The sequence below is a fragment of the Colletotrichum truncatum genome (genome assembly GCF_014235925.2).
Source record: "Colletotrichum truncatum strain CMES1059 chromosome Unknown Contig_0009, whole genome shotgun sequence".
Classification (NCBI taxonomy): domain Eukaryota; kingdom Fungi; phylum Ascomycota; class Sordariomycetes; order Glomerellales; family Glomerellaceae; genus Colletotrichum; species Colletotrichum truncatum.
In genome coordinates, this window is record NW_027222406.1 from 815,080 (window position 1) to 835,383 (window position 20,304).

The 20,304-nt window shown below is 50.8% G+C and overlaps 8 protein-coding genes across 8 annotated transcripts; 5 read left to right on the forward strand and 3 right to left on the reverse strand.

Annotated features, from left to right (window-relative positions):
• Positions 1–2,659: 2,659 nt before the first annotated feature.
• Positions 2,660–3,589, forward strand: CTRU02_212748 (uncharacterized protein; the record flags this gene model as incomplete). Its single annotated transcript, XM_036723414.1, has 3 exons — positions 2,660–2,724; positions 2,779–2,829; positions 2,977–3,589. The coding sequence occupies 3 exons, from the start codon at positions 2,660–2,662 to the stop codon at positions 3,587–3,589; spliced, it is 729 nt and encodes a 242-aa protein (XP_036584690.1).
• A 1,444-nt stretch (positions 3,590–5,033) lies between these two features.
• CTRU02_212749 (uncharacterized protein) lies at positions 5,034–6,496 on the forward strand (the record flags this gene model as incomplete). The annotated part of the gene is made up of 3 exons (XM_070205903.1): positions 5,034–5,153; positions 5,327–5,470; positions 5,525–6,496. 3 exons carry the CDS (start codon positions 5,034–5,036, stop codon positions 6,494–6,496), a joined length of 1,236 nt encoding a protein of 411 aa, XP_070060296.1.
• Positions 6,497–7,132: 636 nt separating this feature from the next.
• CTRU02_212750 (nuclear export protein noc3) lies at positions 7,133–9,214 on the reverse strand (the record flags this gene model as incomplete). The annotated part of the gene is made up of 1 exon (XM_036723413.1): positions 7,133–9,214. One exon carries the CDS (start codon positions 9,212–9,214, stop codon positions 7,133–7,135), a length of 2,082 nt encoding a protein of 693 aa, XP_036584689.1.
• Positions 9,215–9,564: 350 nt separating this feature from the next.
• Positions 9,565–10,249, forward strand: CTRU02_212751 (60s ribosome subunit biogenesis protein nip7; the record flags this gene model as incomplete). The annotated part of the gene is made up of 3 exons (XM_036723412.1): positions 9,565–9,790; positions 9,849–9,937; positions 9,998–10,249. The coding sequence occupies 3 exons, from the start codon at positions 9,565–9,567 to the stop codon at positions 10,247–10,249; spliced, it is 567 nt and encodes a 188-aa protein (XP_036584688.1).
• A 323-nt stretch (positions 10,250–10,572) lies between these two features.
• On the reverse strand, positions 10,573–12,369 carry CTRU02_212752 (glutamate 5-kinase; the record flags this gene model as incomplete). Its single annotated transcript, XM_070205904.1, has 6 exons — positions 10,573–11,342; positions 11,398–11,668; positions 11,721–11,840; positions 11,888–12,075; positions 12,131–12,181; positions 12,345–12,369. 6 exons carry the CDS (start codon positions 12,367–12,369, stop codon positions 10,573–10,575), a joined length of 1,425 nt encoding a protein of 474 aa, XP_070060297.1.
• Positions 12,370–13,405: 1,036 nt separating this feature from the next.
• CTRU02_212753 (Mitochondrial inner membrane protease ATP23) lies at positions 13,406–14,242 on the forward strand (the record flags this gene model as incomplete). Its single annotated transcript, XM_036723410.1, has 2 exons — positions 13,406–13,957; positions 14,015–14,242. The coding sequence occupies 2 exons, from the start codon at positions 13,406–13,408 to the stop codon at positions 14,240–14,242; spliced, it is 780 nt and encodes a 259-aa protein (XP_036584686.1).
• A 310-nt stretch (positions 14,243–14,552) lies between these two features.
• Positions 14,553–15,855, reverse strand: CTRU02_212754 (serine threonine-protein kinase eg2; the record flags this gene model as incomplete). The annotated part of the gene is made up of 3 exons (XM_036723409.1): positions 14,553–14,669; positions 14,726–15,694; positions 15,760–15,855. The coding sequence occupies 3 exons, from the start codon at positions 15,853–15,855 to the stop codon at positions 14,553–14,555; spliced, it is 1,182 nt and encodes a 393-aa protein (XP_036584685.1).
• Positions 15,856–19,005: 3,150 nt separating this feature from the next.
• On the forward strand, positions 19,006–19,909 carry CTRU02_212755 (uncharacterized protein; the record flags this gene model as incomplete). Its single annotated transcript, XM_036723406.1, has 2 exons — positions 19,006–19,722; positions 19,787–19,909. The coding sequence occupies 2 exons, from the start codon at positions 19,006–19,008 to the stop codon at positions 19,907–19,909; spliced, it is 840 nt and encodes a 279-aa protein (XP_036584684.1).
• Positions 19,910–20,304: the final 395 nt, after the last annotated feature.

Genomic DNA, 20,304 nt, shown 5'->3' on the forward strand with positions numbered 1-20,304 from the left:
GGTTAGTGGAAGTAGGAGACTTCCGTGCTTTGCCTCACCTTAGCTTGTCAGTGCCTAGCAAAGAGCAAAAGACAGAGGTCGGGAGGAGCAGGTGAATTTTCTCCCATTAAAAGAAGTCGGAATGTTGCTTGCTGGTGTTCTTCGTGGACAAATATCCTTTCTTGTCTCCAAAAGAAGGGTGAGCAGCTAGGTAGTAGATTAGACAATGTACCTTTCGGGACGTTCCAGCTTGTCGGGGGCAGCTTCTTTAGGCGCGCGACGTTGATGCTAGAAAGGTTTTGGATGGTGGAAGGTGCGGGGTGACGGTGCAGTGTGGCACAGGCGCATGGTCCGGAAAACAGTCCTGTCCAAGTGGGGAGGGGTAGAGTTTGTACCAAAGGCAGGCATGTAAGGTAAGCAAGAGCCATACGTACCTGCAGGGTAGGGAGCAGCTGAAGCGAGAAGGAGATCAGTAGAGTCGTAGTATTCGGATGATAGCCAGTACGTCTGAGCATCTGTTGATCCGTCCTTTGCTGTTGCCTTGTCTTGAATTTTTCACTTGGTGATCGATGCTTGTTTTTCCCTCGTTGTTGTTCTTACCTGACCCTGTTTGAATGGGATGCCGATACCCGATTAGCCACCTCAGAAGTGCAGCCTTCTGCTGACTGGTGAGCACCAACTCATGCGTGTGCGTGAACGAGAAGATAAGGACAATGCAGATACAATATCAAAGGTCGTGGTAGGACTTTGTTTCCCTTTCTTTGTGCAAGAGTAGTGAGTCAGTTTGATGCAAAGCAGGAAGGAGGTTTAGCCGCCTTCTTTTGCAGTGGGGGATCGAATGAGGGTTGTTTGTGGCCCGTAACAGAGAAAGAGCAGGTGGCAGGTGATATGACTGTCTTGCCTTCCACCCTTTGCGTCAACGAGAAGCCAGGAGCTCAACGGACCAGAGGGGTCTGAAGGTGTGGCTGTTGCTGCTGGTGGCGTTGGTGGGTGTGCTCTGGTTGGTAGTGAGAAGCCGGTACGTACCGCAACAATGTTAGACTTTCTGTTTCTTCAGGCTTGGGAAAAAGTAAGATATGCTGCCAGTTAAGGCAGACGATCCCACTGCAATTGCGTCACTCGAAAGTTCAGGTTTCTTAAATGATTGTATGATTGACTGTTTGGTCACTCAGGTTGTGACAGCAGCCGCCAAGGGCACAAATAGATCAACCAAACCTAGTGATATGCCGTTTCGGTCCTGTAAAGAGCCGCTGTCCAATCGGCATCTGAAGCAGGGTGCATATCTTAACAAGACGAGAGCTGGTTGTGTGTGCGTTGCTCAAGATCAGCAGTCTTCAGTATTATCTTCTCACATCTTTATTATGGCCTTAAATGTTAGGTCAGTCAACCTGCGTTTCTCTCGACAGGAAGACTGTGAAGAGGAATAGGTGAAAGGCATTCTTGTCGCCAAAAGATTCATCTTACTTATCGCTTTTTTTTCTGAAGGAATCCCGAAGATAACATCAACACTTAGATTATAATAACGATGACAGCAATAATGAAGGTGTAAAAATTCGAAGCCTTGACTGTACTATCCAGATTACACATCCTACTTGTTTGACACCAAGGCAATTGCTTTTTACACGTTTAAATTAGCCTGCTTCTCTTCTCTCATTCTGCATATGGATAACTTCGATCCAGGCAACAACTTTAAACCCTTAAAAAAAAAGGTATGTAAATGTAATCCAACTCATTCCTGGGAAGCATCTAATGTAGCATCCGGCCTCTCAGCGCCGCTTGCCCGACCAGGCTGTTCCTTCCGTTGTCGTCCGTGCCCCTCTGAATGGACGGCCTTGTAGCTCTTGCGGGGCCCAGAGAGCTTGCCCTTGTCCCTGCTGCCTCTAATTCTCCCGTTATCAACAGTAGTATTTCCGACGGCTGATCCTCCTCCATTCTCTCAAAGCAGTTTTTAAAATGCTGCTCTTGCCGTGACTGACAAGGCGCTTTCAAGATCGACATCAATTCTCCGACTAATAAGTCTCAATCCTTTGGCATGAGCTCACCCGTTACTTTCATCATGGCCATTTGGAACTGGTGCTTAGTGTCTGTTCGTCTGGATTTTCCCCTCTGATCGCTTCTGGCCCACGCTAGCATCTTCGCTTATCGGCGTATCGGCCGCTAAGGCCACGCCCAATTAGCCTCGCGTCACGACTGATTTTTATTCTTATCGTTTTTTCCCCCCATGTGACTACTGATATGCTTTTCATCCATTGCTTGCAACGCTACCACCACTGCCGCCCCTGCAAACGAGACTGCAGATTGTTGTGAAACAAAAGAGCATCATAAGCAGTCTTCAACATATTCCTCTAACAATCTCCAACATCAAGCCTTCATATGGCGCGTGGTCTTCATTGAAATCAGACAGCAGCTCACCAAGCTGGCCTTGAGTTTCTTGGGCTGTTAAGTCAGGTTGGTAACAGACTTTTCACCATCCATAGGCTAGTATTAGACACTTTATGGCCGCGATATTCAGCTGCTACGAACACTTTGGCCAGTCTTGAAGTCTTGCCGTAGCTGCCCCAGTCGAAGGCCTAATTCAAGCAACTCTTTTCGCCAATCTCTTCTGCCCATTCCTGTGGGTGTCAATTTCCCTTCAAAGCTCGAACTATAAGCACAAGCCCTTGCTATAGCAATAACAACTATGTCTGCCCCCTTGAGGAAGAAGTTGGTGTATTCAGTCGACACCCCTTTCTCAGCAACACAGTGGTAACCTCAAACCCAGCCTTGGTTTTTTGGGCGTGACTGATGAGTCAACTGTAGGCCAGAAGTCTCATTTGAAGACCAGGATGCCATCTTAGAGCTGCTTTGCAAGTATGTTTCTGTTCGACGAACAACTCTTTCCATTATTAGCAAAGGCTGCCCTAGAGTGTCGAGTTACCGACACTATCCGTCATGCGGTCAATCTATCACCCATAATTATTTGTATTGCGTGTAAATTCTTTTGCTAATATTGCACAGTCTTCTAATGCCCATTGGTCAACACCGCCAAAAGCATGTGAAACCATCTGAAGGCAAACGGGCTGCTAAGCGAAAGAGAAAGGAAGAGTCTGCAAACACAAAGATATCAGAGAAGCCAGACCGTCCACCCACGCCCGAGATCGCCTCCTTCGTCGACGTCGGTTTAGCCAGCATCACTCGCAATCTCGAGAAGCTTGCCACGGCGCAACAGAGCTCAGAGCAACCATCGAATGATAGCGATTGCACGACTACTACACCCGGCCCTTACGCAGTCATCTTCGTTGCTCGCTCCGGTCAGTCATCGGCGTTCAACTGTCAATTACCACAAATGGTTGCTGTGGCCTCGAAAGCTTCTCCTTCTCCAACGAGACTTGTTGGATACTCGAAGCCATGTGCTGAAAGGCTCAGTGCTTCTCTCGGAATACACAGGGTATCATCTGTCGGGATTCGTATGGGCGCTCCCATGTCGAAGGCGTTGTTTGACTACGTTCAGGGTCACGTCTCGCCCCTTAGGATAGCTTGGTTTGATGAGGCTCGCGACACTGTATACCGCCAAACTCAGCTGAAAATCGAAGAAAAGCTAGTTCCTGTTAAGAAGACAGGCAAAGCATGAATTATCCCTGGCATAGGCAGGGTAAAAAGAAGCATTGCCAGGGATCTTTGGAGAGTAACATGTTTGTTGGGAAAGAGCCTTGACATTGAAAATGTCTGAAGACGAGATACTACCACTACTAGATGAACAAGATACCCAAAGCTGGTAGATAGCTCAATCCATCCTTTGTCGCAATAAGTATTCATGTTCACACAGTTCATGTGCACAAGGAGAGGTTCGCCAACATGCCTTCCCTTTTGTATCAGACTCACAGAAATTTAAGTCAAATTAGCCTGTGCTTGTTGTTCCAGCCTTACTACTTAATACTACCAAGTCAATGCCTTCTGCATTGGCTACCGGGTGAGCGACCGTTTTCGGCTTCGTGCTTTCTACGTTATCACATTTCACGCCCAAAAATGATTTAACTGTCGCCCCGATTACCGTTAGATAGGTATCATAGAAATGAGTCAGATGTTACCCATCTAGGAGACTGGCTATCTACGCTCTTAGGGCACTGGTCTCCTCACGGCCTTCCCCAATCGTCGTCTCTTGCATTCATTCGGAAATGGAAGGTTCTGATATTGGCTCCTACCAGTGTCTGCGCACGCAAGTAGATGACCCCAACCTGCTTATTTATCTGAGCTTTCAAACGTATGTCTTCTTAATTACATCTTTACTTCGAAGCACTTATCACGAATCTTCCTTCTTCCACTACACCTATTCCCATCATCAACTCTGTCAACCACGACTTTATTCACTTCGGTCAAGAAGAACTTGCCCCCTTCTTCCAGCTCAGAGCTCATCACGAATTCTTCAGAAACCTAGACCACAATCATAAAACTGGAAAGGTAAAATGTTTATATGCTGTTTCCCTGGCCCTTCCTGGACGTGGGATCTTTGATCCTTCCAAAGATACACCGGAATCTTCTCCCTCCTCCATCAACAACCAGTCGATGCCTTCCATCCTTTATTTTCATAGCACTTTTCCCACTTCCATAAATTCAAGTACCCATACTCAGCCTCCCACGCCATGCCCCTTCTTTTATAAGCATCTCACATCGCTCTTGCCTCGGTTTATGCCAAGACACACGAGACTTCCGTTTTACACCCGCTTCTTCGACCCAAACCGAGTGGTACAATTTTTTGACAACCTGCAGGGTCAAATTTCTATCCGTCGTTACTGTTCAGTTACGCCTCTTTCTCAAAGGTGAACTTTGAAACCAAAAACTGACACTATACAGTCTCGATTCATCCGGACGTTAGATTTTGATCGCCATACTTGCCTTTGAATGTGTCTGGGAAGGATCATCTGAGCCCAACTTCGGCCACAAACTTCGTTACCCAAGGTAAATTCTAGGGTCAAAACTTACAATACCTTTGTAACGCATTGATCAGGAAAGATAGAGATCACCGAGAAGGCTTCGATACTATCACAACGTGTCTCACAAGGCTAACGCACGTCATAATGGCTTCAACGGCACAAATGGAGTTCGCGAAACTATTACAGAGCGAGTTTAAAACTGGTGTCAACTCAAGACGCCCCAGGAATAACAAAGGCAGTTCGAGAGGCAGGGGTAATGGACCCGTAAGCTCTGGCCCGAAGATAGATTCCCAATCTGTTTCTTCTCGTCACCTCACTCGTCAACCCATGCGTAAGTTTTGTACTGAAGTATGGGCCTGGATTCACTGACCTATTTAGCAACACGGCCTATATCTTCTTCATTCTCGACATCTCCACAGAAACGAGTTCTTTCACAGACCAATGATAACAAACCGCTTACCCTGATTGACGCTGATCTCTCGGCCTGGGTTAATGGAGAGAACCCAATTAAGCTTACTTCTGCTTCTGCCGCGCAGGAAGTTCCTGCTGCTCCCACTGTTCTTCTACCCACTTCTCTCAATGTAAGTTGTCTAGCACAGACATTCGTTAGTTTGCAAGCGCTTACTATCTTTCAGACTCGTAGCGGCAATGTTACGCCTGTTGAGCCGAAGATGATCAAGCCAGTCACAGACCAAATTACAAGGCCGTCAGAAAACGAATCCAAGTCTAACAAAATCAATTGTGCGTACTCCGTTGGTAACAAGGTGGAGCTGTTTGTTCCTTCCGATGGACAACGACATCATAAGTGGGTTGAAGATGATGCCACCGCCAACAAGGCCCGATTCAGAAATGACCATGGAGGGGACACCAAGAATAATGAAACCGGCATGGTTTCTTCATTTCTGATCGACCTGAACGCAAGCCAGCCCATTGCAAAGTCTATTGACTGTATGGGGCAAGCTACTCGTTTGCTTGCCGATCTCAACCTACCCTCGCCTGCTACAAACGATACGTCGACTAGTGTCACTGCCACTGCACCTGTCAATGAAGAGCCTCTTTTTGGTACCGCCCTATGGGCTTTCTTGCAACTGGAGTCTGGACGGCTGCTTCCAAATGAACAGGAATTCAGAGCTTGTATGGCTGGGGGCAAAAGCTCTGAGGCAAGTCCCGTCATCAAGGAGACTTCGGCTGTCCAAGATCACGAGCAACAGATCCCTACAAGTGAAGTTCATGTGATAAAGGAGCTTACGGACAAATTAGTGTGCAATTGTCCTAAGCGAAGCCGTCCTGTTCTTGGCCTTAATGCTTCCAGATTCAATACCGATTCCGATGGCGATGTTCGAGTCTCAGATACGTTGCCGACTTCCGTTCAACACAAATTTCCCGTCAATGTCCTTTTACATGACCACCCTTTCGCCGACTGCCCTATTCTGGAGAAGGTAAAGGCTCACTACCCTCTTTGGTTTGGCGCGACCCCTGCAACTATCGAGACCCAGGAGGACAATCTAGACGTCAGAAGATGGCCTACAAAAACCACTGCAACGATTTTCGAGAAGCAGAAGCCTGGACGCAGCCGTGGCCTCACTTCATCTATTTGGGCCGACTAAGGTTACTTGTGAGCAACACTTCCTTTCTGCCTCAACTACTCATCGCCAGCATAATGGTCAGTTACGGCCAATTTTCTACTCCTCTCCTTGTGTCGTTGAATGAACAATATCATTACTGACCATAATGCGACTGGAGAAGGTCTACATCAAAGTTCCGATGAACGACCGCCGGATAAAGATTTGTTCACGTGTTCTGCAGTAATTTCAGTCAGTGAACCTACGTTCCAGGGGTTCCAAGAAGATCGCAGCCTGCTATCTTGCTATGCATGGTACATTGAAGACCAAGCCGTGGACCTACAATAGGCAGGTTGGTGGGCGACAAAATGAAGAGGGTGATATCAGGAACGTGGCAGGCAAGTTGCTTCGGCATCAAGTCTTGTCTGAAGCAGAAAACCTTTGCCATTCAGTTGCCTGATTACTCAACTTTGGAGTCTAGAATCGGGTATTTAGACGACTAATCAAAAAGTTTTTTAATGACCGTAACTTCGGCAACGTTTTTATTGAATGTGTAGGTATAGAGGCACACTGTGTGCCTCGGTGATACAAACGTCAAACTTGCAACATGCTCTTTCAAAAGGCCTTATTCTGAACGACAAGCACTCCGTGTCTTTATTCCCCAACTCCTCTATTCTTATATTATGCGTTTCCGATACTCTTCTCTAGTAATTTGACACCCTCTCTAACCTTGGGTGAGAAATGCCTCCGCAGTAACTCGCCCTCCCACACAGTAGTCGCAAACGGATTGCTCCCCTCAACACTGTCACTCAGTGCATTATACATGCCGTCGCCCTTCCTTTCCTCAGTACGCCATAGCGCACTGATCTTCTTGCCGTGTGTGTGCGCCACGTCCTGCAGCAGCGCCAGTACCGCTTGCGTCGACTTGTCAGGAGTGTGAAGCGCAGCGGACATGAGCTGCTTGGAAAAAGCGGCCAACCTCAGCGGCGGGACGGAGCGGATCTGGTAGGTGGGCAGTAGCACCGCCGTGAGGCAGCGCAGGAGCAGGACGGTGGTGGTCTGCAGATTTACGCGGTTGTCTCTCGTCGCGCCGGGGCGAATGTGCAGAGATTTGGATGTCAACTCGATATCTGGGTTCAACGAGAGCGCGGGAAGCGAAGTGAAAAGGTGGGTCACAAAGTGGGAGAGGTCGAGATGCAGTTCTGAGCGGGAGTTGTGTGCGTCCTGACCGGCCAAGAGGGCGAATGCTGTCACTGTACAGAGGAGGGCTTCGCGAGTTGTGTTACGAGCGGGAGCATCATCGTCATCCTCAGCGGCCGCGGCGGCGGCTTCCTCTTCGGTAGGTTCGGAATCGCCCTCAGCATCTTCTTGAGCGTGACGAATCAGGTCTTTCAAGGCCTCGAGGAGATCACCGAAAAAGTCCTGGTTGATAAGGTGTGCGTACTTTGCCAAACCCTCCAGCACGGCACCCATAAGATGCGGGACACGCAACTTCAAGATGCGGAAGTAGGTCGCGAAGACGAGCTTGAGCGTCTCAGACTGCATGCGATCGCGCTCCTCATGACTGACAAGAGCGTCAGCCTGTTGCATGTCTTTCTCGATCGCCTTCTGCTCCTTGAGTGCCTTGCGCTCCTTTTTCGTGCGGAACTCCTTCTTGTTGTTCTTCTTAGGAGGTGGTGCTGAGGGGTCGGCCTGCCGGTCAACACGGTCCTGAGATCCCGTGCCAGCAAACTCGGAAAGCAGGCGTAGGTGGAGGAAGAGGTTGGGCACGCTCTCATCAACGGCAAAACCACGTGCCTTCATCATCTTGGCGAGCAGTGAGACGGCCTCCATGGCTGGGCGGCCCTCCTCATCCTCGACGAAGAGAGTCTCAAGAGCCCGGCGACATTTCACAAAGTCAGCGTCGACTTTGCGCTTCGAGAGCTTGCTGACGAGAATCTTGAGCAGATCGTTGCGAAAGTTGAAGTGCGGAACCGCGTTGATAAGTGTGCACGCACAGGCGATGGCCACGCTCGAAATGCTCTGACCCGACTTGCGCGTGGCAGGGATGTCGGCTTTAGCCCACTTCGCCAGCTCCTTAATATAGCCCTGGTATCCAGAGACTAGTGCCTGTTCGAAGGCTCGTAACTTGCGGACCTCCTTAGACAGCTTCTCGATGGGTGCATCTTCGGCAACGGGTCGAATGCGGTAGCCTGGGATAACGTCCTTGTAGACGGCCAGCTGGGTAGCCAGGGTGATCTTCTGGATAGTCGGGATCCGCGACTGGCCGATCTTGGCGAGAGCTTTGAAGGCGCCGACGTTCTCCTCCGGGTCCTCGCTCAGGGCTGTGGCAATCTTGGCGAGTTCCTCCTTCGCCTGGAGAATTTGGACATGCTCCGGAAGGTCGGATTCTTCCTCTTCCTGACGGCGGGTTTGGCGTAGTCTCTCGGCCTCGGCTTCAGCGATTGCGTCCTCATCTTCCTTGCCCTCGAGCCAATCACCGTCACTCTCAACTGAGTCGGCATCGTCGTTGTCGTCCTCGAGAGCGCGAAGCTGCTCGATGCGGCCGTCGGCCGTCTTGATGGGCAGTCTGGTGCTCTCCTTCTTATCCTTTTTGCTACCCTTTCGCTTGCGGCTCTCATAATCCTGCTCCAAGTCCCAGCCAACAGCGCTCTTGAAGAAGGCTTTCTGAATCTTCTTGGAAGAGCGGCTCTTCGGATGGTTCTCCTCGTCTTCGGATTGGGGAGGCGTGAGCCTGCGACGCTTAGGGGCTCTCAACGACATTGTATCTCTAATCGTATTGAGTCTGGACAGTGTGGTTTGTTCGGAGAGCCGTCGACGTCGTGCGGCTTCGGATGCACAAGATTTCTCAACTCTGGAGTGGATTGTATGGGACCCTTGGACAGTGCAGCAGAAGAGGGACCGTCAAGAACTTTTTTGTGGGGTTTGGGCCATTGAACCAATAACGACCCTGGGCATCTGTCTGACCGCCCGAAATTTTTTGGGTTTCTGCCGCTACTCCAACCTTTGGCATCGCGATACATCCCACTCTCGGTACGGATCTTTCGCATCTCGAAGACTCTCGTCTTATTCTACCAAACCACCCGAGAGCTATCGCACCGAACACCGCCAAGATGCGTCCCCTCACGGAACAAGAGACTCAGACCCTCTTCAACAAGCTGGCCAGCTATATGGGCAGCTCGCTGAAGAACCTTATCGCCCCGCTCGACAACTCTCCCGACGCAGACCGCTATGTTTTCCGCATGATCAAGGACCGCGTTTACTACGTGCGCCTCTCCGTTGCCAACCTCGCGACTAGCATTGCCCGCGACAAGCTTCTCAGTATTGGAATTTGCCTCGGTACGTCTCCGCATTTTCTGAAGACGAAATACTCCTTCCTAATTGTGTCACTCTGTAGGCAAGTTCACCAAAACGGGCAAGTTCCGTCTGCACGTTACCGCTCTCCCCATCCTCAGTGAGCACGCAAGGTACAAGATCTGGGTCAAGGTACGTTCGAAAAGCCGATGCACATCTCGAGGTGCTATAGCTGACTATTGAACCCGACAGCCTAACGGAGAGATGCCCTTCCTCTATGGCGGCAACATCGTGAAGGCCCACGTCGGCCGCTGGTCTGATGATTGCCCCGAGCACCAAGGTGTCATCGTCTACTCCATGGACGACAAGCCCCTTGGTTTCGGTGTTACTGCCCGCTCGACGGCCGAGGCGCGTCGTCTGGACCCCACCGGTGTTGTGTGCTTCAGACAATCGGACTGTGGCGAGTACCTGCGTGACGAAGATACCCTCTTTGCGACTGGTTAAGCTTTGGGAGATGGAAAAGACCTAGTGGAAGAGGTCGGGATACCCATAGGTTTCCGGGCATGTTTGTACATGGGACGGCGTTTCTTGGTTCGCAAAAAAAAGAGTAGAAGACCGGGGGGCATCTTGACGGCGTTTTTGTTGGTCATACACAGTCTTATTTATTCTTTCGTCGTAACAGCAAGTCTAATATTGACACCCCATAAGGCTGGAATCTGGCGGATCGCTCCTCGAATCATAAGACATTTTGCGTTTTTTCTTTTCCTCATCATGATGCCCCTATCCTTTTTGGCCAATTCTATAAATATAAAACAATCATGTTACGCTCATGCCTTTCCCTCGTATCCCGCAACTCCCGCAATCACTTCCTCGACGATCTGCTCCTTCGCCTTCTCCAAGCTCGGCGTTACCGGCCGACTCTCCCGACTAAAAACGTGAATGTGTTGCCGCTCCGCCACGTATTCGCTGTCGGCGTATCCTAGCAGCCCACCAATCTCAGAGCTCTGATGGCCACGGATGCGCATCACCTCCGGCGCGGCGTAGTTCACCAGCGCGCGGCCAACCTCAAGCGGCGTGCCGCCCCACATCTTGCCGCCGTTGACAGGATTCGGCTGGTGAAGCCTGTCGACGACGACGAGCCGCACGGCTTCCTGCTGTGCGAAGTTGCCCTCGACGTCGAGCACGCCCGCGGGCAGCAACCCGGCCTTTCGGAGTAGAGCACTGTGTGCTCCCGAGTCAATGTAGATGGTGCCGTGCGGCTTGAGGCCGTGGATCATCCAGAAGTGGCGGTCGCGGATCGGGTCTGAGGAGGGGAGGAAGCGAGTGTGCAGCGGGGGTTTCGCAACGGACTGGTCCAGGCGGAGGGAGGCCGTAGATTGGGATAGGGGATCTTCCGTACTGTCATGCTCGCTGTCAGAATTATCGAAGCGCAGGGAGTGTCTTTGTTGAGCTTGGATGTAGCGGACGATCTTCACAATGTTGCCCGGATTGGAAGACCGGGTGATGACAGTCGTCACGCCTGCTGAGGTTGCGAGGCGAGCGGCGACGATCTTGGTCATCATGCCGCCGGTGCCGAGGGCGGAGCCGGCTGTTGATACTATGCAATTGTGTCAGTTTAATTTTTTGTGAGTTGGGGCAAGGGCCCAACTTACCGTCGGCTTGGATACTGGAAATATCTTCAACGACCTCAATAGCCTGGGCGTCCGGATTTGTCCTGGGGTTCTTGTCGTAGAGGCAGTCGACATCCGTCATGAGGAATAGCATATCGGCATGGACCATGCCAGCGGCGATGGCGGAAAGGGTATCGTTGTCGCCGAACTTGATTTCTGAGACTGCGAGAGTGTCGTTTTCGTTGACAATAGGGATGACCCCCAGGTCAAGAAGCTCGTTGAATGTGTTTTGCGCATTGAGGTATCGTGTCCGCTAAGGCTCCATCAATATCTGCAGGCTTGGAGTAAGTGGCGGCCTCACTTACATCCGCTATGTCATTGCGAGTGAGAAGAATCTGAGCGACGGGCTGCCTAAAGTGTCCAAACAAGTCGTCCCACAGACTGATGAGTCTACACTGTCCGATGGCCGCCAGGGCCTGTATACCTCGTTAGTTCAACCTCCTAGACTTTTGAAGTCCCTGGATGAGCAGACCTGTAGCGTTGACAGGTGCTTCGGTCTTCGGTCCATTTCCATGCGGAGAAGGCCGACGCCAATGGCACCAGATGAGACGATGACTACTCTATGGCCATCTTTCCTCAGTTTGACTGCTGTCTCGACAATAAGACTCAAGATGGACAGCAGGGGTTGATGGGTTTGTTCATCAACAATAGAGCTGGTGCCTGTAATACGAATTAGATCGAAGCATGTGAGAGATAATGAGGGGAGTCAACTCACCTAGCTTGAGCACCACCGTTAGAGGTCTTGCGCCCTCACGGTGCTTCATGTCTGCAAATGAGGGTATTCGGAGTTAGTCACACACACACTTTTTTGAACGTTACCCCTCCAAAGCCAAGGACGAGATGGAAATAAAATGCAACCAGAAACAAAACTGCCCAAAAACAACCGGCATTGGGCACATTACGTATTAAGAAATACTGGATCCTCTTACACGTTGGACCACTCTCTTCCGCCATTGTCAGACCAGCCGGTGTCGTGTTAATGTGGGACGAAGCGAACATTATTCAAGGCCCCTGGTCGGTCGTTGCGCCCTTTGTCGTCTTGGGTTTTTGCTTCGGGAATGACTGGGTCGTTGAAAACCCTGGCCCCGACATCGGGATCGTCCGGTGTAAGAACGGGAACACGGGGCTGGTTCGGTAGGTGGGCAGCAGCCTATGAGAGAGCCTGTAATCCCCTAAAATCCGGGGCTAGTGACATCTTTAGCATGCTACCATCGTCCGTCTCCTTCACCCCCTGTCCGTCTGTTCCAAGATATGATCCCATGAATCAGACTAATGGGCTTGGTGACCGCCAAACTATGCATTGATCAGGTTCGCAACACATTTGGGCAGGGCGCGCCTTGCATGTTGGCTTAGAGGTCTCTCCATATTCCCACAATCAAGCTAATCAAGCTGCGTCTGTAAACTGCCAGATGAGATAGACTCAGGGCAAGACTACTCCAGGCAAAGACAACCACAACTTAATTCGGAGTATTTCTGGAATGCAAGATATGCTATGGAATCTGTACGTCTTCTAGAATTTAGACAGTTCGGTTGACTATCTCTAAAGCTCTGCTCCGTCACTACTGTGAACAATTCACAGTCTTTTGTTCGATTGTTTGGTAGACTTCAACGGATAGTCACCTACCTATGAATTGTCAACCGCAAGGCGACGAAAGCTTTAAGAGTTATGCTCCATAGTTGACTCATTTATCGTTATTATCTCCTCAACACTCATTTTTTCGTGTTCCCGGGTCGCTGTCGCTTCTTTTCGCTACTTGTCGTTTCTTACAGATTGTCCCACTAAAAACACAGGCGCTGTCTCCAGGGACGCAATGCCTGCCCCGTGTGCAGGTCGTTATCGATAAAGGCCAAAAATTCCGTCTCAATCTCCAATCAACATCGTCCATTCATACCTTAACCATCACCAACCATAGACGATCGACTTCACCCAACAACAATTGACAACAAGACTATCCCCTGACCCTTTAAGACAACAACACAGGACCTGACGATGGCTTCCGAAGCCCCCTCACAGGCGACAACAACGCCTCCCCCAGCGCCGACTCAAGACGGCCCTCGCGAGCTACGCAACGATCCCGCCCGCACTGGCTTCGACCCCCAAACAAAATGGTGGATGAACTACTTCAACGTCCTGACTGGCCGCATGACGCCCGAAGGCCAGTTCCACTACCGCGAGCACCGTTACCGTGTCCACGAGGAGCGCGACTGTAAGCGCTGCGAGGAGCACCGTGACTGGCTCCTCGCCTTCTCCCCGACCGTCCGCTTCCTCAACGACAAGATCGCCGCCCTCAACGGCCAGCTCGACAGCTCCAACATTCTCTGCAGAAGATGTCCCGCGCGCCTTACCGAGGATGGCCAGGTGCACCGTCAATCCGGCGGTTTCAGCCCTGCCCACGGCATCTTGATCTGCGCCAACGAGGTTCGGGACAGGAAGCACCTGGAGGATACGCTCTCGCATGAAATGGTGCATGCTTGGGACCATCTGAGGTGGAATGTGGATTGGATGGGTGATTTGGATTTGAAGCATGCGGCGTGTACGGAGGTGAGTATCGGCGGACGACTTTGGTTGATGAGGTTCACGGCTGACGTATGGTGACAGATTCGTGCATCCGCATTGAGCGGCGAGTGTAGATGGACGAGAGAGGCATTCACAAGAGGCAACTGGAGCCTTTCCCAGCAGTTCCAGGACTGCGTACGCAAGCGCGCTATACAATCTGTGCTCAACCGGCCGAGGTGCAAGGACGACGTACAGGCGACCAAGGTGGTGAATCAGGTTTGGGATTCTTGCTTCAACGACACGAGGCCCTTTGACGAAGTGTACAGGTAACGGAGAACAGGACGGCTCGAAATAGAGCGTGTGTATAATACCCCCCCATGGATGTAATTTCTTCTCATGAGAAGCGCCACGTAACAGTGTTTGGATGCTTGGATGATATCACTACTTTGGTTTTCGTTATCTACTCAAAAGGACGATATGAAGAATCCCAACTCCCCTACATGCAATGGAAACAACACCGTAAACCCCAACAAGCCGTAGATCAGAGCCCGCCTAATCCAGCAAAAAAAGAATGAACGCCGCTAATCCAACAAGGACCGTTATGCCTTGGCTGGTATGCATGAATCATGAAGGTCGTTAATTAGTAGCTCTTCTCGCGGTTGGCGGCTCTCTCGCCCTTTACACAATGCTTTACGATCCACGGGTGGGTTTGGACTTGCTCCAGGGGTATTCTCTTCTCGGGGTCAAGGACAAGCAACTGGGCGAGAGAGTTAGTTGGAAGTCCCGAAACAAACTTGGAGTGAATCTACTCACCTTCTTAATCAGGTCCTTGGCCTCGGGACTGACAAACGAGGGCACCGTCATGTCAGCCCGAGCAATTCTCCTCTGCGTCATGACGGGTGTGTCCTCAAAAGGTGCCTCGCCAACGAGGAACTCGTACGTCAGAACACCTAAGCTCCAGAGATCGACCTTCTCATTGTAGTAGTTGTCTGAGCTGCCGGGCTTGATCATCTCAGGCGGCAGGTAGTCAAGAGTACCGCACATGGTGTTGCGGCGGTTGTTAGGAGCGTGGACACTCCAGCCGAAATCCGAGATCTTGATCTCACCGTGAATGCCCATGAGGATATTCTCAGGCTTGATGTCACGATGGATTACGTGCTTGCGGTGCAGGTAGCGCAGCGCTGAGGCCATCTGGGCAATGTACTGCGCCGACTTCCACTCGGGGAAGCGGCTCTCCTTCCGGAGGTGCTTGTACAATTCACCCTTGCCGGCGAACTCGAGAATCAGGAACACACGCTTGCTGTCGTGAAAGTGGCCGTACAGCTGCAGGATGTTGGGGTGGCGCAGGTTGCTCTGGATCTCGATCTCACGGCGGACCTGCTTTTCGACGCGGCCCTGCTGCAGCTCGTTCTTGTGCAGGACCTTGAGGGCGCAGATGAAACCGCTCGTGCGCTCGCGGGCAAGGTAGACACGACCAAACTTGCCCTTACCGAGGGGTCGGCCGATTTCAAACATGCCTAGATGGAAAATTTTCGGGGGTGCAGGCTCGACGACGATAGAGACAGACTTGTGGTCCACTTCAACGATCTCTTCGGAGGCCCTCGAGGAGCCGGATGGGAGAGCCTTTCTTGCCGGTGTTGCAGGGTTCTTCGCCTCGCGTTGTACGGACTGCGAGGGCAGTTTTACCGAGGCGACGGAGTTGGTGCTCTGGGACTGCAGCGCGACCTTAATGAGGTTCGGTCTGCTCGAACTGTGTGCCAGCTGTGATGTCTTGACCATGGACTGGGCATCATGTTAGCTGACTGTTGAATTGGCAGGCTAAGGTGTGCAGCGAAGACAGCACGAACCTGAGCCTTGGAGTAAAGCTTGGAGCCATCGCATGGGTCGTTCTCATCATTCACAGACATGCGCTCAAAACGCGACTCCAACGTTCGAGTGGCCATTGTGCTGTGTGGTGAGAGAGTGCCGAAGTATGAATGTTCCCTGTTGGTTAGAAAAGTGCCTGGAGTTGGGAAAGAATCTGGAGCGGTCGTCGGGGGTTATTAAGAAAAGGTTCGAGCAACGATGCTGAGCCGCCTAAACAATGGGGGTGAGCTGGGTTGCCGGGGAAACAGCACCAGGGCAGCGACTGACCCACTCCCCCAGCCCCCACTCTACCAAGACACCAGGCGCTTTTGCTGTCAGTCCTCTCTTTGACGTGAACCATAATTATTCTACTGCTCGATAAACGAGTTAGGCGCCATCTCTCATGTATGCTTCCTTTGCAATCACCGTTTCATAAGTTATGCGAGGCCAAATCGAGCCAAGCGGCTCGCTCGTAAGTAATCCATGCAACGGATGCCTTGTTTTGACGACTGTTTCTTGGTTATGACTATTGAACCTTGCTTCTTCGACCACCGGCTTTGGTGTGTTCGCTTTATTTGCACCGAGACGAGAAAATCGTCGTTACTTATCCTCCTTACTTCCGTGCCCAACTTTGCCGCCAGGCACACAAGTACTTGCGACCGCCATTACATTGCCAGTCAGCAAACCGTTGCATAATTTCTTGTTAAGAATAGAATGCCCTTCGTTATTATCTTCACGAGCTGCTCTTTTTCCTCCATGCTTTCTGTTCTGCCGAGACCGGTGTGAGCTCATCCTTCTCACTCGTAACTGATATTGTATGCCTTTCTGCTTCAGTGGGTGTACTGGTTGTCTTATTCTGTGTGCCTCCCGACTCAGGCGGTGAAGGTGCATCAGGGAAAGCTGGTGCAACGTGCGTAACAGTTCAAAACGCTGCCCCTAAATGGGCAGCTCGAGGGCAGCAAGAGTATCTGAGGCACTTTTGCATGCCTCTTGCAATGTTTTTTGATCGGTAGGCCATTTTCGCTTTTGCGTTTTGAGACATGCATCTCGTATATTCTCAGTCAGCTCCTAAAACTGGGTTGCATTGATATACCTTTGGGTATACGCGAACGCGTCAATTATGTCGAGTTCATCAACACATCCACTGTCAATCAAAGCACGGATATGGGCGGTTTGCGCTCCATGTGTGTATGCAAGAATTCCGTACGGGAGTAGTCCCAGGATCATGAGGAACATGTTTGCCACAACATTCACCCACATATATCCATTGTCGACATTGAAGCGTGCTACTTGTCCAATGTTGATATATGCATGCTGAGCAAGGCGGCAGAGTAAACATACTGATCACGCCAGGAACAACCCTCCTCTTCTGGTTGCGTGGTTGAGTTTCCTCGCCGAACGATACATCTACGGCGATGTACCCTATCATCGATGGGGTATCACGGGTGATCCAGGTTTGATCAGTTCGAGGAGTTCCGAAAACAGGCTCCTGGGCATCTGGTTCTCCACAAAGAGTACCAAATTATTGCTTTCTTTAAGTTGAAGCAGCTGCCGTCTCAAAGACCAGGGCAAAGTCGCTACGGCATCGCAAAACTGCTTTACATGCTATCAGCACTGATGTGGGGAAGAGGGAGACGGGAGTTGCCGGGTAGCCGTTTCTTTTGTCGTGCAGTAAGTTTGCTCCCGAAGCTGGAAATTCTCCCTGGTCGGATTGCAGGAGACGCGATTGAGGAATTGCTATCGTGCAGAATCTGTCACACCTTTCGCATCTTGCAGCATACGGCATCGACCCACCCCGAATAATTATTGCGCCGCAGCCGGGCCAAATTCCACGACCTCGAATCGGGAGGGAGCTGGGAGGTGTAATCTGACACCATGCCGTTGGAAGGATGGAAGTGAAGAAAATGGTTAGTATGAAAGATTGGCTTGATATCATATGATTAGGGGTAACGCGCATGAATATAATACTGGACATTTGCCGCTCTAGGACTTCTTCGAACGAAGGTAAAATGCCCGTGGTGGATTGGAAACCCGTTGGTCCTTGACGAGTGAGAAGTCGGATGACGTTAGCCATAAATTTCCATACGGGAAGCAACTGGGCCTATTACTCATTGTTGAAGGTGCCTAAGCCGTGACGGCATCTGCGACTGATCCTGATAGTGGTTTCCAAAAGAGTAATTGCCGCGGTGCATGGAAGGAAGGCAGGCGCAACTACCGATGGTAGTATCTAGGATCGGTCCAGCTACCGGGCTACTTCATTCCTTTCGTTTTGCGAAGTCTCTGTCCCGAGAAGTCCAATTCCCAGTATTACACACCCTTCCTTTCTCTATTCTGTCACTCGCTACTCTCTCCACAGCTTTGTGTACCTGGAAATTCCAGCAATTTCGATTACTCCCCTAATGGCGCAGGTGAACATATAGCAGTACGCTATCAAGTGAGTGATTCTCAGAGGCTCATGGCTGCCCTGTCTACAATGCAGAGGTTGTTGTTACAAACCACGCAGTCCCGCATTCAGCCTAGAAAGTGATATAACGAACAAAAGAAATCAAACAACCTCCAGAAATTATACTTGGACTACTTAATGTGATTTTCTTAAAGCCATAAATGTGACGACTTGCATCACTGCTTCCGAATACTCTGTACTGACATAACTTGTATCTCTTCGAGCCACCACCAAGGTTGAGTCTACATCGTTGAACCAAGAGTTGATCTATTTCAAGCATCATAGAACTTGTGAATTTAGATCTACAAATTTGAATTACAAAAGTCACCTGTTCTAAGCTGTTTTCATGCCTCACCCTGTTATTTGTACGAGCTTACGTAGAAGTTATATGTGGACTCTCAAGTGGTATTTTTCTATTCCATCAGATGGTTCTAAAAGCCATATTTTCTTGCTATTTCTCACTTCTTTTTCTGATATTATCGTCGTTCCAACGAAAGACGGCCGGAATGCCTGTGTAAGTGTTCAGGTGGCTCGGTGAGTTGGATAACTAAGTGGCGTTCGCCCCTCACCGAGACAAGCAGGGATTGAGCACTGAAACATCCCGTGTTCCCCGCCAAACCCCACCATCACCACCTCTTTACCAGAGCTCTCCAACTACCTCCGCTCCGAACCGTGCGCACCCCTCTCCAACCTCACTCTAACACCATACGACCATACCGATATTGTTGCCCAGCCCGCGAATCTCGCCTTCTTCCGGAGGCACAACGAAGCTTACAAACACAAACGACACAGGCACGGCAGCAAGATGAACCACATAACCTCCCCAAATGAGCCCTTTCCCACCCCCGACGCCCTCGCGGCGGCAACGACCTCGCACACGCAATCCCGCTTTCGCATCTCTACACGCAAACTCCCAATCTCCAAAGCCGGGCCCATTGACGAGATGACGGCCTCACTCGGAATCCCAGTCCCAGAAATGATCTTTGGCGACAACCTCGTCAGCATCGAGCATGTCCCTACAGGCTGGTCCATCTCGTTCAACGCCTACGACGCACTCGACAGCGTCGACAAGACAGACAAGAAAATGCTCAAGGTGGCGTACGCCAAGGACTGGTCATCCTCCAGAGAAAAGACGAGCGCGGGAATTAAAGAGGTGGTTAAGCCATACGACTGGTCCTACTCGACCGAATACGCCGGCACGCTCAAGGAGCAGGGCGGAAAGAACTTGCAGAATACAACGACCAAGGAGATCCCTCTCGAGCTTCTGAAACGCCGCGACCCGATTCTGTTCTTTGACGACGTGGTCTTGTTCGAGAGCGAGCTTGACGATAACGGAATCTCCATCGTGAGCGTCAAGCTGCGCGTCCACGAGAAGCGCATGCTCTTGCTCTGCAGGCTGTTCATGCGACTTGACAACGTCATTGTGCGAATTCGCGACACGAGAGTCTATGTCGACTTTGAGACGGATGAAGTCATTCGGGAGTATACGGCCAAGGAGGACAACTTTGCCAGCGTGAAGAGGGTGAGTCTTACCCGCGGTTGCATATCCAGTTTTCATGAATATTTTGCTGACAACAGAGTTATAGTCACTATTCATGGAGGGTCGGTTGCCGGATGACATTACTATTGCATTGCGCGACCCGAACTTGCTCATGAACCTGCTGCCCACGGTCGAGCGGCAGGTGCAGACCGTTTCTCTAAAGCAATGAGGCTTACTTTCTCCTGGTTGATTCGTAGAATGACCCTCATAAGGGGCCGGCGTTCGGGGTAGTAAGGCAAGACCAAGGCGTTACAGGCATTCAAAAGTAGGTACGAAGAAGATACCACAGCAGGTAAAGGGACAACACGGGCTGTGCCGTTGAAATGTGCAAATTAATCAGCTCCGATTCCCCCCCCCGTGTTTGACTGCAAACCCTCGCCCCCGAGGTGAAAAAGTTCATCAACGCCATTTTCCAGTAAAGCAACTAGGTAACATGTTGACCCACCAGCTGGACGGATGAACCCAGTCTGCCGATATAAGGAACCCTCCGACTTCATGAACTTGACATAAAACGCCTTTTGCAAAACGCCTATTGCCTCTCAAGTATACCACTCTCCTATTGCC